The following is a 14476-nucleotide window of genomic DNA, read 5'->3' as shown; positions in this document are numbered from 1 at the left end:
TTGCTTTAACTAGCGACCCTTCTCTTCTCTTGTGAGAACCCCAATAAAAAGAAAAAAAATAATATTTATATCTAATTATAGAATGATATTTTATGAATATTACAAATTTTAAAGATATTATACTAAATAGTAAAAAGGGCTGCGAATAAAAGTCTCTTATATCGAAAGCTTTAATTTTTTTAAAAAATATAACAACAATAAAGATATCTCTACTAATTTAACATTTAGAGAAATATTTGTATATAGGGGCAAATATATGCTATTTCCAAACGATATAGAAGCCCCCGAATAAATAATAACAGCGATGTATAGATGATGAGGTGAATTGGACCGCATAAAATCGAGGGCACACGAAAAGAGAAGATCGCCGCGACCTAAATACAGCACACGAACGTGAATTGGGAATTCGTGCTAATTTGCATCCCGATTCGTCCCAAGCGCCGTCGCCGCCACCTTTGCGTTCCAACGACGATGGCCTCGGTCGCTCCTCTTTCTTCTTGGACAGCCATTGGAGTCACGAGGGCGCTCGCGGCCGTTCGCCGCGTTCAGCCGCCCGCGAATTCGTTCCTCGCCGGAACCAGTAGAAGGGACGTCGCAACGCTTGTCTCTCAACCGTTGCGGTTCCGATCCAAGAGCCCGGGGACCTCCCTCTCCGCCCGGTGCTTCTCCGGTATGATCTCGTTCCCTTTCGATCAACCCTTGACCTGTGATCATGCTCCTTAGGTCCTCACTTCCTTTTTCTTTCTGGATTTCTCCTCTCAGCCGGAAAATCGTCTTCTTTTTCGGGTTTGAACGATCATTGCTAGTCATCAATTGCAATCTTTTGTTAATATTTGATGTCTTGAGTTGATCAACGTGTTTGATTTTAATTTTGCTTCAGCGTTGAGTCCCGAGATGAAAACGACAATCGACAAGGTTGTTCAGTCGCACAAAGTGGTGCTCTTCATGAAGGGAACCAAAGACTTCCCCCAGTGTGGCTTCTCCAACACCGTGGTGCAGATATTGAAGTCACTGAATGTGCCCTTCGAGACGCTGAACATACTCGAGAATGACATGCTGCGTCAGGGGATGAAGGAGTACTCGAGCTGGCCTACTTTTCCCCAGCTCTACATTGATGGGGAGTTCTTTGGTGGCTGTGACATTACTATCGGTAAGATTTAGTTTCTAGTCCTTCAGTTTCTGATGCCTTCAACTCGCCATTTACTTCAATTAGTCCATGAGAGTTTGTCAATAGAACTGATGCTTTAATCATAACAATGATATTGTTGCAGGATGCCCACTTTCACCATGGATCTATCTCTTAAAACTAGAGAAAACTGGCAGTATATGTATTTATTACTAAAGATGTAATCATAACAATATCTATGTGACCATGGATATTGTTGCAGGATGCCCACTTTCATGCCCACATTATTACAGAAATATGTGCATCTTACATTAAAATAGTTAGGCATACTTATCTATGCTAGCGAGGTGATTGAGAAAATATTGTCGATCAATTATCATCCGACACATGACCTACGTGTGGTAGCCAAGTTAGAATAGGAGAGGCAAGACCTGTCCCCTTGGTATTCCCATGTGGACAAGTCCAAAGTAGGCGGTTATGGGTTGTCACACCCTTTTTTGTCATCTACGTGGACAAGAGTCCAAGAGGGTTTATTAAAGATTGTCCCCTCAGGGAATATTTCCTGAATATTTTGCCTTCTTTTTACCTAGTGTAAAAGTCTATCTCCGACATAGGAATCGATGTTAGTCACCTTTTTATCACTTCCACCTCACCTCGGGGCTAACTTAGGCGTCGGAGGGACTGGGTTGAGAAACCCACTCCCAACCTTGGCCTTAATGTAGGTCATCATCGGAGCACTTGAGTGCACCCACATCGACACCTCCAGCATCACCTCGACGGCACCTCATCGTTCCTGCGCACGTGTAGCCGAACCACGTTGGGCTGACTTGAACGTCGACAACATTTTCCCCCAACATTTTGGCACTAGGAGAGCCATGTTGTAAGAACGTCAGCTCGTCGACCCACTTAACGAGCGTTTGACCGAGGAGGCTCCACTCCCAACTCAGAGTACTTTCACTCACAGGGGGTAACACCCGGCATTTCTGAACCTCGACGCTTCTGTCTCGGTGTAGACTTCGATGAGGTATCGATGTCTGTTCAATGACTCAAGTCTCTCTCCCCCAATGACGACCTTGACCCACATGCTTGTCCCCGTCAAGGTCTTCCTAAACCTTAATAAGTACAAACATTGATGGGAATGATACAGATCATTGCTCCACTCCTGCCTGAGCTGGTCTAATCGATGGTGCCTCTTGCCTCATCGCAGTCAGCAGTACTATCGACGCTCGTTAAGATTCCCTGACCTAACGTGACACTGAGTCGCTGACCCCCTAAGGATGCCCGAGGCCCGTTGAGCTCCCAGTAGATGGGGCACCCTGATCCTCGATCGTAGAGTTCAGCAGACCTCACCATTCTTGGTCTGCCTTACTCGAGTCCAAGGTGTAGTCCACAAACTACATGGAGAACACCCTTCGGGTGTAATTGCAGTAGATAGACTATCGCATGGAGGACATGCATCAGTAGTTTCAACTAATCAGGGGAGAAGACCGACCTCAACTCAGGTCGATCACCATTCGTTTAGAAGATCCAAGAAGAGCTTATCCCCGCTAACTTTTGACTCCCGACCTTGGAGGCATTTAATAGTTGTGTCGACCCAACCAAGCATATCGTAGCTTTTCGTGCTCATATGTCCTTATACAACACGACAAATGCTCTGATGTATCACACCTTCCTACTACGCTGCGAGGCTTAGCGTGAGAGTGGTACGCCCACTTGAAGCCACTCTCGATTAGCCCATTGAGCTAATTAGCAAAAGAGTTCGAGCAACATTTCATCGTGAATGTATGGCCTCAGTGTTCGATAGTAGCCCTCTTGGGACTTCGGCAAGGGGAAGGAAGAGATGCTCTCGAATTTCGTTGCCTGATTCATAAACAAGATCTAAGACATAGTCGATGCCTATCCATCGCTCATCATGGGGCTTAGGCCCTCTCGACTCTTCTAGTCCCTGATAGGGAGACCACCAGTGATAGTATTCGAGACACTCCAGAGGGCCAACCAATACATCGCCACTTAGGCGATGGTCTCGGGTAAGCGCGAGGAGTTGTGTAAGAGGCCGAGGTAGGAGCATTCACTGCCTAAATATCTTACCCGAGGTGCGCCTAGTGAAGTAGAGGCCTCGGAAGTTTGCTTTCGACCAGCGACAAGCTGTCAGCTATGAGGTAGACAAGTGGTTAGGTGCTAGATTTATTTTTGTGGTGCAATACCCTCAGTGGCTTGCCAATGTTGTATTTGTTAAAAAATCTACTGGAACCTAACGGATATTCGTTGATTATATCGATCTCAACAAGGCATGCCCCGGGGGTGAACATCTCAACGACACAGACGCAGCCCTACGAGGGTGAGTATTTGAAGATGCCCGATGTGCTCTCCTCAGGGGTGTATATCTCAACGACACCCAACGCTCCCCTAAGGGGGTGACCATTCGAAGATGCTCGATGCGCCCTCCTCGGGGGTGAGCATCTCAACGACACCAATGCGCCCCCATGGGGGTGAGCATTTGAAGATGCTCAATGTGACCTCCTTAGGGGTGAGCATCTCAACGGCATCGATGCGCCTCTTCAAGGGTGAGCATCCATAAATGTCCAACGCATCCTCGAGGGTGAGAAACTCAATGGCACCAACGCACCTTATGGGGGTGAGTGTCCGAAGATGCCTGATGCGCTCTTATTAGGGGTGAGCATCTCAACAACACCCGACGTGCCCCTACGGGGGTGATCGCCTGAAGATACGCGATGCGCTCTCCTCGAGGGTGAGCATCTCAATGGCACCGACATGCCCCTACGAAGGTGAGTGTTTGAAGGGCCCGATGCACCCTCCTTGGGGATGAGCATCTCAACAATACCGATGCGCCCCTACGGGTGTAAGCGTCTAAAGGTGCCCGATGCGCCCTCCTCGAGAGTGAGCATCTCAGCAGCATCGACGCATCCCTACAGGGGTGAGCGTCCGAAGATGCCCAATGCACCCTCCTCGTGGATGAGCATCTCAACGGCACTGATGCACCCCTATGGGGTTAGCGTCCAAAAATGCTCTAGGTATCCTCGGGGTGAGCATCTCAACGACACCAATGCGCCCCACGAGGGTGAGCATCACATAATGGCACAAAGCATGTCTCAGGAGGTCACCACCTCGCCAAACTCTTGGAGTGCGTAGGTTGACCAAGATTGACCAGACCTCTTTGGAGAGCCCAAGGTGAGCTCGAGGTGCATAGGTCATCTAAGTTCGACCCGACCTCCGCGGAGAGCCCGAGGTGCATAGGTTGGCTAAGCCCGACTAAACCTCCTCGAAGAGCCCGAGGTGCATTGGTTGGCCAAGCCCGACCCAACCTCCTTGGAGAGCCCGAGGTGGGCTCGAGGTGTGTAGGTTGGCCAAACCCGACCTGATCCCCTTGGAGAACCCAAGGTGAGCCTGAAGTGCATAGGTCAGCCAAGCATGACTTGACCTCCTTGGAGAGCCCAAGGTGCATAGTCGGTCAAGCATGATCTGACCTCCTCGGAGAGCTTGAGGCATGTAAGTCGGCCATGCATTGAGCATCCCCTCCGCTTTTACATGTTACACGTGTTGAGATAATCCATGGCTGCGTTTACGAACCTCTTAGGGAGAGCTCTTGAAGTGTACCTTTAAAGGAGACAAATGATAGAGGAAATATTGTTGATCAATTATCATTCGACACGTGATCTACATGTGGCAGCCAAGTTGGCATAGGGGAGACAAGACTTGCCCCCTTGGTTTGTTTGCCCACGTGGACATAAGTCCAAAGCAAGCGATTACGGGTTGTCTCCCTCTTTTTTGTTGTTTACATGGACAAGAGTCCAAGGGGGGGTATTAGAGGTTATTTGGGGTTGTCCCCTTGGGGAATATTCCTTGGAATGTTCTTTCCCCTTCTTACTTGGCATAGGAATCGAGGCCAGTCATCTTTTTACCACTTCCACCTCACCTCACCTTGAAGGTAACTTGAGCGTCATAGGGATTAGGTCGGGAAACCCATTCTTAACCTCAATCTTCGTGCAGGTCATCGTCAGAGCACCTGAGCGCACCCACATCGACTTCCGTGAGACCTTCGACATCACCTCAGCCACACCTCATTGTTCCTATGCACGTGTAGCCAAACCATGTCGGACGTCGAGCTGTCCTGAACGTCAAATTTTCCCAATACTAGGCAAGGTGCAGCATTCAAAGACTAGGACATATCCCTGATTTAATGAACTCCATTACTGTTCCCACAGGATGATAATGAAACAAGTGCTTGTCCATTGCTAGAGAAATTTTTGATATAGAAGCCAGTTAAGTAATGTATTTCTAGATGAGTAACGCAAGTTATGGGAGCAATTTCGGTTTTGGGCATACATAGAATGAGAATAGAATGAGGTATGGAGTTCTGAGTCCACTACTTAAATCATCCTTGTATTCTTACCATCTTGCACTCCTCTATATAAACTCTGAATTTCTGCCGTTTTGCCCATTTGTAGTTTTGTATTTGCAGCCAGTTCCAATCATCTCTTCTTCAACTTAATTGATCTCGTACAAAAACAAGTGAATGTAATTTACATACATATACTTGAAGCTGCATATGCAACATACTTGCATGCCAATGTGTATATCTATGATGTATCAGGTATTGGCTTCCAAAAATTCAATTTAGTGATGGAAGTTCGAAACCTGAAGAAATCTGATTCATGACACTACCTGTGTTTTTCTCTATTATTCTCTTTCTTATTTATGCTTATTCTTGTAACACCATCCTTTATGAATTGAAACTATTTTTTTTTTCTTGTTCTATATAAAGTGGCTACAATATTGGAATATGCAATAATTGAAAGAGAACTTAGAAGTGGAAAAATGAGTGTTAGCAGGATAGATACGAAGAGGAGTTGCAGTGCAGGTGATTATCATCGAGAAATTCATTTGGTTAAGTTGAATGAACAGATCGTAATGGAAGAAACACAGGAGATATTGGTGCTTAGCTTACTTTTCTCCCTTTTCTATCTTATGTTCTTGTATTATACGATTCCATTCCATGTTTTATTCTGGCAACTTTTACTTTATCAGCAACTATAGTATAATGGATTTGTTATTGGATTGGCTAGTATGTCCTTGCGCCTTTATTTGCTAATGTTCTTGCATTTATTGTGTAACAGAAGCATACAAGAATGGGCAATTGCAAGAACAAATTGAGAAAGCAATGTGTTCTTGATGATCAGCGAGTTACGTATTGATTTTGATATTTGTGGTAATTTAACTATCTCTTGAGTTCCTAAATTCTACACCCTTGTTTTCATTTGACACTGAACGTGTCCTTTGTGGATTCATGAATGCTCTTTTAGTACGAACTTTAAAACCATAAATGACGGTTTTTGCTTACGGAATCCCCTATCTTACATGGTTTTTATCTTTATATAGACAAATATGGGATCCATGGAACAATTACTTATGAGGTACAATTTGTACCAAAAAAAATCTTGCAAATTAATAGTTAGTTCAACTCATTAATGCATAGTCTATAGTGGATATGTAACTGTGTTTGGATTTTTTAATTTTAGGAATCCTTAATTTTAGAGATTTATATTAATTTTTATTTTTTATTTATTTATTTTTAATTATGATAGGAGTTTTTTATGTAGCAAATCAGGGATTGTTATTTTTATTTATTTCTTTTGTTAGAAATATATATATATATATATATATAATGTCTTTGGTTTTTTTTTTTAGTATTGAAACACAACTCAAAGCCTTTGGTCAATTTGAAGGTTGATCTCCTCGAAGCGATCGAAAGGAGGTTGATTCTCTCGAAGTGATTAAATCTTTATTTTTTTCTTAGATAAAGCCTTTAGAGTTTTATCATGGTATCATAGCGATGTTTGCAAAGTTCTTGCGATGTTTCCTCGATGTTCTTTCAATCTCCTCTCCGATGTGGCCATAGGCTCCAACCGTCACGTCGCCAACAGGTTTCCAAAGTTCTTGTGGTGTTTCCTCGGTGTTCCCTTAATCTTCTCTCCAATGTCATTATAGGCCTATTTCACCTTCAACGCCCACTAAGTAGTGCTCATGCCTTTGACTCGAAATAAAAAAAAATAGGAATTACATATCTATAATCATACATAATAACAACTATTGATAATTTTATGAAATCTTAATTTGAAGCAAAAATCAAGAACAAGCAATAAGAAACTCTCAACGATTTCAAAATTTGTTTGAGAGTTTAGCAAAAAATCAACAAGATGAAAGTTCGATGTAAGTCACAGGAAAATGTTATCAAGAGCATGATATTGTCTATCCTCGCATGAAAGTATAATTTCTTAGATGGGAAGATGGAGATATGATTGGTTGGATTTCTAGAGTAGAGAATTGTTTTTGTTTTCATGAAATTATATAAGATTCTAAAGTGAAAATAGTTTCAATCTGACTAGATAGGGATACTATTCAATGGTATGATTTGTATGAAACTTATCACGGAGTTTTCTCGAGCAATTTAAGAAATGACTTCTTGCTCATTTTGGACCATCAGAAAATGAGAATGTTGATGTGTAGCTTGTTAAGATTCGTCATACTTCTATTGTGTTAGAGTATCAAAGTTGATTTGAATGACTGTCAAATCGAACTAAAGATTAGTATGAAACACAATTGATGGGAACATTCATTGGAAGTTAAGGCTTGCTAACCTTACACTATGATAGTTATAATTTTTTTTGCACGATTGCATGAAGAAAAAATTAACATGAAAAATCGTTGAACTATGAGTGTTAATAAACAATTGACTAGCAAGTCAACTATTTCAATTATTCCTAATTATAATCATAATACTAAAAGATTGGCCCAAGTGGAACTTAAAGAACGATTAGCAAAGGGTTTGTGCTGGTATTGTAATGAAAAGTCAAGCAGGGAGCATCATTGCAAGCCAGGAAACTTTTGATGATTGAATCGATTGAGGACGAACCAGAGATTGAGGATGTAGACTATGATCATGAAGGTACTGATAATGATGAGTTTATTGAACCTGTCACGTGTTATTCATGCATTAGCTAATTATTCTTTGAAATATTAATTTATTATAATTTTATAGATAGTAAGGTTGTTGCGCGATTGTCTTATCACGTTGAACATTGTGATAAGTTTGAGGTGAAGGTTGCTGACGTGCGAATTTTAACTTGTGTGTAGGGCCAAGAGTTGCTTTGGATTTTTTCTTAGTACCATTAGAGGACTACGAGGGTGTGCTTGGAATTGCATCACTGTAGGTAATATTTCTTGAATTTTTTTTCAAATTAATTATAATTTTTTTTATTAATAGAAAGCAAGTGATCCTAAAGAGAAAACACGACAGTAAGGTCACAACCATTACTAGCTATAAAATGGAGATGGTTCTTTAAAAGACATACCATAGATTTTTTATCCAATTATGGAGCATTGAAGAGGAAGCTACGATACTTGAACAAGATAAAAAATATTTAATTATTGCTTGAAGAATTTATGGATGTATTTGTAAAACCATAAGGACTTTCATTTCTTCAATAACATAATCACCAAATTCTTTTATTGTCTGGGAGTACACCAACTAATGTTCGACCGTATTAATATCTACACTTTCAAAAGACTGATAGATAAAATTGTTAAGGAGATGCTTGAAGTAGGGGAGTCATAAGGGCTAGTGTTAGTCCACACTCTCTAATCTTATTAATAAGGAGAAAGATGATTCTTGATAGATGTATAGATTATCGAGCACTCAATAATATTACAGTGAAAGATAGGTATCCCATTCTAGTGGTGGATGAGTTACTTGATCAATCAGGTGGTGCATAAGTTTTCACTAAAATAGATTTACCATCTATCTATCACCAAATTCATATACATAAAGCTGACATTCAAAAAATTGCTTATCACCTGCAAACAGATAGACAAACTAAAGCGGTGAACTATCTAAACAATTATCTTTGGTTAACCAAAGGAGTTGATGAAATGACTTTTTTAGACATAATGGTGGTATAATATCATTTATCACTCTTTTACTAAAATGACTCCTTTTGAAATGATTTATGGTCTCCCATGATTATAAAAAATATGTCTGGTTCTTCTAAGGTTGATCAAGTGGATAAGGAATTGCTTGATAGGGCTAAGAGTATTCAACTTTTAAGAGATAATCTCGTAGTCTCACAATCTAGAATGAAGCAACAAGCTGATAAGCATCACAGTGAGTGAGAGTTTGCAGTGGGCAATTGGGTTTTACTTTGACTTCAACTTTACATACAAACTTCTATAAATGTTTTGTCTTTTATGAAGTTATCTATTTGATTCTTTGGGCCTTATAAGGTGTTAGAACATATTGGCTTAGTTGCTTATTGTTTAGACTTGTCAGTAAGCTCTAAAATACATGTAATTTTTCATGTTTTTTTGCTTTAAAAAGAAGCTAAGTAAGAATGATGTGGTACAACACCATTTGCCAGATATTTCTTCTAATAGTGAGGTTCAAATCTTGCCTCGAGTCATACTTGATTGACATATTGTGATGCGCTATAGATATCCTTTCGCTTGTTCAACGGTTTAGCTTACCAATTGAAGATACTAACTTGGGAGTCTTACAAAGCATTGAAAAGAAGTTTTTAGAATTCATTGCTCCTCAATCTTAAGGGCAAGGTTATTTTGGAGATGCAAGAAATGTTAGGATTCCTTAATTTTAAAAGTCCTTAATTTTAAAGATTTGATTTTAATTTTTAATTTTTATTTAGTTTTTCCTAAATATGATAGGAGGTTTTGAGTTTTTTCCAATTAAGATAGGATAGAAAATTAGATATTGATATTTTTATTTATTTCTTTTGTTAGAAGTCCTAGTCCTAGTTGATTATGAACTAAATAACTATATATATATATATATATATATATATATATATATATATATATATACATTTGATTTTTTTAAGCAATGAAATACAACTCATTGTGACCAATTGATCGTCTCGAAGGGATTAAAAAGAAGTTGATCCTCTGGAAATGATCAAGTTCTTATTTCTTTTCTTAGATTAAGATTTTAGGGTTTTATCAAACTGATTGTATATTAATTGTTTGCGTAGGAACCAATGAAATTAGCAACTATTGATGCCCCATGATTACCTGTCTGCATAAAATTTCACTGTATTTTGTTCGCTAGATTCATAGCCAGCATTTGTATTTATAATCAATCATCAGACTTCCTTGTGGTCGTGGTTGGCTCTTGTAGGATTCAGGCAAGAAATTATAGTTTTCGTTTTCGTTTCTGGAATGCTAGAAAGCCCTTTTATTCTTCTTCTCGAAGCAAAATTAATATTCAATCAATTAATTGCTTATCAAAATAGTAGAGGGCCTTTTCGACGGCAAACAACGCTGGCAATAAGATCAAAAGGCCAGGTAGAGTCGATCCCATGCTCGCTTGCTGAAAGTGTTGAGCAACACAGCGGCACATAAGAGGGGGATCAACTACGAAAGAAGGAAAGTTGGGTCGCTGAAATGGATATTTCAGCACAGGGTAGCAGTAGGGAATGTGTCTTCTCGAAAGTAAAGACTTTTAGTACTTCATGTGGAAAATACACATCCATATGTTCAGAACAAAAGGCCTAAATGAGCCTTACTTGTGATGGAACGATAGCAAACAAGAAGAACATATACATATATATTGTCCACGATTGTGGTGTAACGTACATGAACATACCCGAGTAAAAAAACACACAGGTATGATTGATAGTGTGCTTTAACAGAGAAAGGCAAAGGACAACAGTTAGTACACCAGAAAGAAGAAAAGGTTTGACATCTTTGCCTAAAACAAATGCCTTGGTAGTGTGAGATAAACTAACATTAGAGACAACACCTATGAACCAGCTACAAAAGTGGCCCAAAATGGTGAGGGCATCCATGACTGATAAACATGCAATAGATTGAATGACCACATAAGGATATGCAAACTAGAAAAAAAAAACTGATAATACAGCTGACTATGATAATGTAAGAGAAGGAATCCATATAAGAGAGGAGTTTTACCTCAAGCAGCAACATGCAATCTGGATGAGGTCAATATGCAGCTAAAACTGCCGACTGTGCTGCTTGGTGATCTGTGTAATGAACTTCAAGAAATACGGAATTACAGTGAGACAAAAGACTAATCTTAGTGGGCAGTTATAGCCCTAAATGATGCATAAGTGCTGTGTTTGTTCTATTTTTTGGGAACAACAGAAATGAAAGCACAAGTAGGGTGATATGTTGTGCTCAGTGGTCAGGCACTATAAGCAGCTTACCATAAAAGGTCTCTGTTGGGACATCCAGATGATTAGCACATTATTATACAGATGATAAGTCTCGACTTCAGATTCATGTTGGAGCATATTATATGCAATTTAAAATAATTTATAGAAAAAAAACATCACTAATCTAGGCATATAAAGTTGAGTCTCATCTCACATCAAGTCAGAAAGAGCAACATCTACAGTAGTCAAGTTGGTATGATGCAAATAGCTAACCTCTAATGCTCACAAAGTAAGGAAGAAAACCACAAAAGAAATTAAATGGGCACTTACCAATCAAGAGCCTCATAATGGTCTGCATAGACCATGTAACCAACACACAATTACTCCATGAAGTGTGTGAGGGAGTCCATGATGTCGATGGTGAAGTAGTAATGCAGTCCGAAAGATCAAGCAAGAGATTGGTAAATAGCTAACCTCTAATGCTCACAAAGGAAGAAAAGCACAAAAGAAATTAAATGGGCACTTACCAATCAAGAGCCTCATAATGGTCTGCATAGACCATGCAACCAACACACACAACTCCATGAAGTGTGTGAGGGAGTCCATGATGTCGAAGGTGAAGTAGTAATGCAGTCCGAAAGATCAAGACAGGCAAGAGATTGCAGCATGAGGCATAAAAATTTCTATTCATTGCCCACTTCATTGTTTCTCAAAATCAAGAAAGAGCAACATGATTCCCCTCAGTCCGCAAGACAAATTCACTAAATCCACATCAAGCCAAATACTTGTACAAAAATGCCACTGACCATTGACATGCTTCAAAAAGAAATATTACTTGACCTTAACTATGCCAAGTATCCCTACTTTCTATGAAAGACTTCAGATTATCAGACATTATTACACTTGCATGGTCTGCAACATAATAAATCAAAATCTATTATCAGGTTTGACTAATCTTAACTTCTTTACTAATAGTTGTCAATGGCTGAATTAAACCAGGATCTACAATACAAAACCTGACATGACTACCAATGACATCTGAAAACAGAACTCAATTTAGTGTTAAGGTCTAACTGATGGAAGAAAAATAAATCAAACTATGCTAAGAAGGAAAATAACAAGTAAAGCAATAACCTTTTTCAAGACAGGAAATTCAACAACAGTACAAGATAACAACAACTGAGATAGATACTAGACAAGCACAGTGTCCTAATCTCAAGTGCGCCAAAAGCATGAGAACATAAAAGCACACCTTTGTTCGTTGGTCATCAACACTGCAGCGACACCATATACACGATAGTACGAGATATCAAAGCGACAACATTGAAGCGGCATCATTTATTCATCTTTGCCTCTTCCAACACTACTGAACAGCAATGGCAAGGAACACCAGCAAGTTCATGGTAGTTAGTAGTCTGCACGATGGTCACTGTAATAATCATCTCTTGCAGAGAAAGAGCTCTCCGCCCTTTCGGTGATCTTCTCTTCCTCGTACCTCAGTCCTTCTTCCAGTGCCAACCCTCCTAATGCACCAGCCACCGCCCCAACTGCCAGGCCCGTAGCCGCTCCAATTTTGCCACCTTTTGGCCTATGATCATAAGCAGAAAACCCTGATGAGTAGCCCGTCGGGGCTGATGGCCCCCCGTAGCCGGATGGCCGATCATAGTAGGGCTGGGCCGGGGCAGGGGCCGGAGCCGGAGGGGCCGAGTAGTATGCAGCGGCAGGGGAGTAATATCCAGAAGAGTAGGGATCGGAGTATCTTCCATATGGGTACTGCGAGGGAGGGGGGTGGGACGGGATAGGGTGGCCGTAAGGAGGGATGGGAGGGGGCGGCGGAGAGAAGTTGCGGTAATCTCTAGCCGAGTGAGGATGAGGTGGAGAAGGGAAGGGAGGAGCGTTGGAGGGATAATAGTAGCCGGAGGAGGGTGGGGGAGGGGGGAAGTGGTAACCGGGTCTGGGTTCGGGTGGGGGGCAGGGGCGCTCTCGGATGGCGAGCCTGATGCGGATCTTACCCTGGGGGCGGCCGGATGGGCGCCGGAGCTCGAGGGTTCGGACGGGAGACGGTGGGGCTCCGCCTCCGCAGCCGGTGGCGTAGCCGGCGAAGGCGTCCTGATGGAGGAGGTCCTTGAGACGGGATCGGGCGGTGCCGACGAGGGGCTTGGGGGTCTCGGAAGGCTTGGAGTGGAAGACATCGAGGGTGAGGAAGAGAAGGGTCTCGGCCGAGGGGAGGGGGAGGGCGAGGCGCTCGTTCCAGACAGGGCGGGTGGAGCCGGCGTCGTCGGGCTTGCTGGCGGCGCGGCGATCGGGGTCGAGGTAGACGACGACGTAAGGCTTGAGGTCGCCGTTGCGCCAGTTGACGTTCTTCAGGTGATTCGCGGAGACGACGGTGACTTCGAGGTCGAGGGGCCTCGACGACGAAGATGGGGGAGGAGGAGAAGGAGACGGAGGGAGGACGCGCCGCGGAGAGTCCATCGATTCCGACCAATCAAGTTTCCCTGAGACGCCTGGGCTTGCGGAGGGCAATTGATGATTCCCAGCGACGAGGTTGGAGGAAGGGGGAGAAATGGGTGGGTGCGCACAAAGGCGAGTATGATTGATCGGCGACGTAGACGGGTAATTTCCTTTTACTTTTTCCTTAACATTTTTCCATCCCCTTCCGATTTTAAATTCTCTTCAATTTTCGTTTCTATTTGGCTTTATCCATTCAATAAGAGACGGCCGCTCATCTTATTTTTATTTAATTCGAATTAAATAATTAAATATTGACTAAATTAATTTCAATCTTATATAATTTTTGACGATCTAATTCAGCGTTGGATGTGATTTAATCTAGTCCATCGTTAAATTGAATCAACGTTTTGATAGTTTTTGTTAGAAAAAATCCTCATCGACGTCCGAGTCAATCCAACGTGATCCAAATCCGAGAGTGTAGGACTATCCGAGGTGCCCTCGAGGTGGCTCTGAGGTGGTACCTATACTAAGATCGATGTCAGAGAAATTTTTCGACCCGATCCCTCTAATGCTCAATTTAATGACCAAGGTCTCTTAGTGGGTATGAGTTTTTTTCGAGAAAAGAGCCTCGGGCATAACAATGGAGATTCATTTTTATACCTAGCCTTCGAGGGAACAATCTGTAACAGCTCCAATGTCT

General features: G+C 41.8%; 2 protein-coding genes across 2 annotated transcripts; one reads left to right on the top strand and one right to left on the bottom strand.

Annotated features, from left to right (window-relative positions):
• Window positions 1-321: 321 nt before the first annotated feature.
• On the top strand, window positions 322-6489 carry LOC103988423 (uncharacterized). Its single transcript, XM_009406952.3, has 3 exons — window positions 322-670; window positions 881-1150; window positions 6262-6489. Exons 1-3 carry the CDS (start codon window positions 472-474, stop codon window positions 6315-6317), a joined length of 525 nt encoding a protein of 174 aa, XP_009405227.3. The 5' UTR covers window positions 322-471; the 3' UTR covers window positions 6318-6489.
• Window positions 6490-12440: 5951 nt separating this feature from the next.
• On the bottom strand, window positions 12441-13910 carry LOC103987862 (leucine-rich repeat extensin-like protein 5). The gene has a single exon (XM_009406303.3). The coding sequence runs from the start codon at window positions 13795-13797 to the stop codon at window positions 12733-12735; it is 1065 nt and encodes a 354-aa protein (XP_009404578.2). The 5' UTR covers window positions 13798-13910; the 3' UTR covers window positions 12441-12732.
• Window positions 13911-14476: the final 566 nt, after the last annotated feature.

The sequence above is a fragment of the Musa acuminata genome, chromosome BXJ1-6 (assembly GCF_036884655.1).
Source record: "Musa acuminata AAA Group cultivar baxijiao chromosome BXJ1-6, Cavendish_Baxijiao_AAA, whole genome shotgun sequence".
NCBI classification, from domain to species: domain Eukaryota; kingdom Viridiplantae; phylum Streptophyta; class Magnoliopsida; order Zingiberales; family Musaceae; genus Musa; species Musa acuminata.
This window is presented reverse-complemented; position numbering and strand designations above follow the sequence as displayed.